At 42.3% G+C, this 1,608-nt stretch overlaps 1 protein-coding gene across 1 annotated transcript in view; it reads right to left on the bottom strand.

The window, feature by feature from the left end:
* LOC105516099 (UPF0577 protein KIAA1324-like) overlaps window positions 1-1,608 on the bottom strand; it is a 37,932-nt gene that overhangs the window by 16,106 nt on the left and 20,218 nt on the right. Inside the window, 1 exon segment of the mRNA XM_011948163.1 lies at window positions 122-192. Within this exon segment, the coding sequence (XP_011803553.1) occupies window positions 122-192 (71 nt within the window).

Genomic DNA, 1,608 nt, shown 5'->3' with positions numbered 1-1,608 from the left:
AAGAAATTGAACATCTTGTAGACTTAAACACTGAGTTAGAACTTCTGTGAACATTAGCTAAGAGCAAGATCAAATATCTCCGCTCAAGCTCTCACGGCTGTTTGTTACTCAGTTCTCTTACCTTCATTTTCTCTCCGATTGTCTTGCTGCATAGGTTCTTCAGCTTGTTCAAGTTGTCTGCCCGAAATCTACCTAGGAATAAAGAATCCAAGAATATACCAAAGAAATGCCCATAATTAAGATACTCCCTTCTCCTGATCTTGACTTCTTAGTACTGATCTCAGGTTAAGGCCTAAATACCGGCAGAGCTGAAGGATCTGCCTCATGAAGTTATAAACTCTTAGAGTTTAATTTATTTATTTATTTATTATTTTTTGGAGACGGTATCTTGCTCTTGTTGCCCAGCCTGGAGTGTAGTGGTGCAATCTCGGCTCACTGCAACTTCCACCTCCCAAGTTCAAGCAATTCTCCTGCCACAACCTCCCGAGTAGCTGGGATTATAGGTGCCCACCACCACGCCCAGCTAATTTTTGTGTTTTTAGAAGAGACGGGGTTTTACCACGGTGGTCAGGCTGGTCTCGAACTCCTGACCTCGGCCTCCCAAAGTGCTGGGATTACAGGCATGAGCCACTGTGCCCGGCGTAATCTTACAGCTTTAGAGCGCCAATGTAGTTGGCATACAATGGTGACTACAATGGTGTCCCCAGCATTTGGTGACAAGGAAAAGACCATTCTGAGGTTAAAATTTAAAAGTATCATAACATGTATGACACCACTATAGAGTGACACATCTGGAAAACTTGGAAGATACTCAAGTAACTAACCTGCCCAATTATCTTAAAACTCATTTAAGGAAACTAGGTGCTATCCACAGGACTCTAGAAAGAGTGCAGTCATGATTGCTACCTCTCCATGCTAGAAATGGCTAAAGTTACTCTTTTACTTTGATACAACGCTCCTCTGGCAGCCTTGAGAGTAATTTAGCCTCTTATAATTTGGTTTCCTTTGGGGGAAGACAGTGCACTAACTAGTCAACATATTGACCCAAATTAATATATTGGTATTATGGATCATCGGTCTAACTCTGATTGGTAAAATTTGGACCTCTTGAATCTAAACATTAGGGGCAATATGATAAAATTCAAGCACAAGCTTTCTAGTTGTTGTTGAGACAGAGTCTCACTCTGTCACCCAGACTGGAGTACAGTGGCACAACCTCAGCTTACTGTAATCTCTGCCTCCTGGACTCAAGCTTACTGTAATCTCTGCCTGGACTCCCACCTCAGTCTCCCAGGCAGCTAGGACTACAGGTGTGCACCACTACACCCAGCTAATTTTTTTAATTTTTATTTTTGTAGAGATGGAGTTTTGCTGTGTTGCCCAGGCTGGTCGCAAATTCTTGGGCTCAAGCGATCCACCCATTTTGGCCTCCCAAAGTGCTAGAATTACAGGTGTGAGCCATGGCATCCAGCCAAACTCAGGCTTTTAAGAGGCAAAATTGATGACTAGAAATGAGATAGCACCTATAGAGTCATTCTTTAAGGTTTTACCAAGGAGCTTTCCTCTTTGATATCTCTTTAACAAAACTTGATGCAAAATGATATCACT

This window comes from Colobus angolensis, unplaced genomic scaffold (genome assembly GCF_000951035.1).
Source record: "Colobus angolensis palliatus isolate OR3802 unplaced genomic scaffold, Cang.pa_1.0 Scaffold273, whole genome shotgun sequence".
Classification (NCBI taxonomy): Eukaryota; Metazoa; Chordata; class Mammalia; order Primates; family Cercopithecidae; genus Colobus; species Colobus angolensis.
The sequence above is the reverse complement of the archived record's forward strand: the minus strand, read 5'-3'. Positions and strand labels throughout refer to the sequence as shown.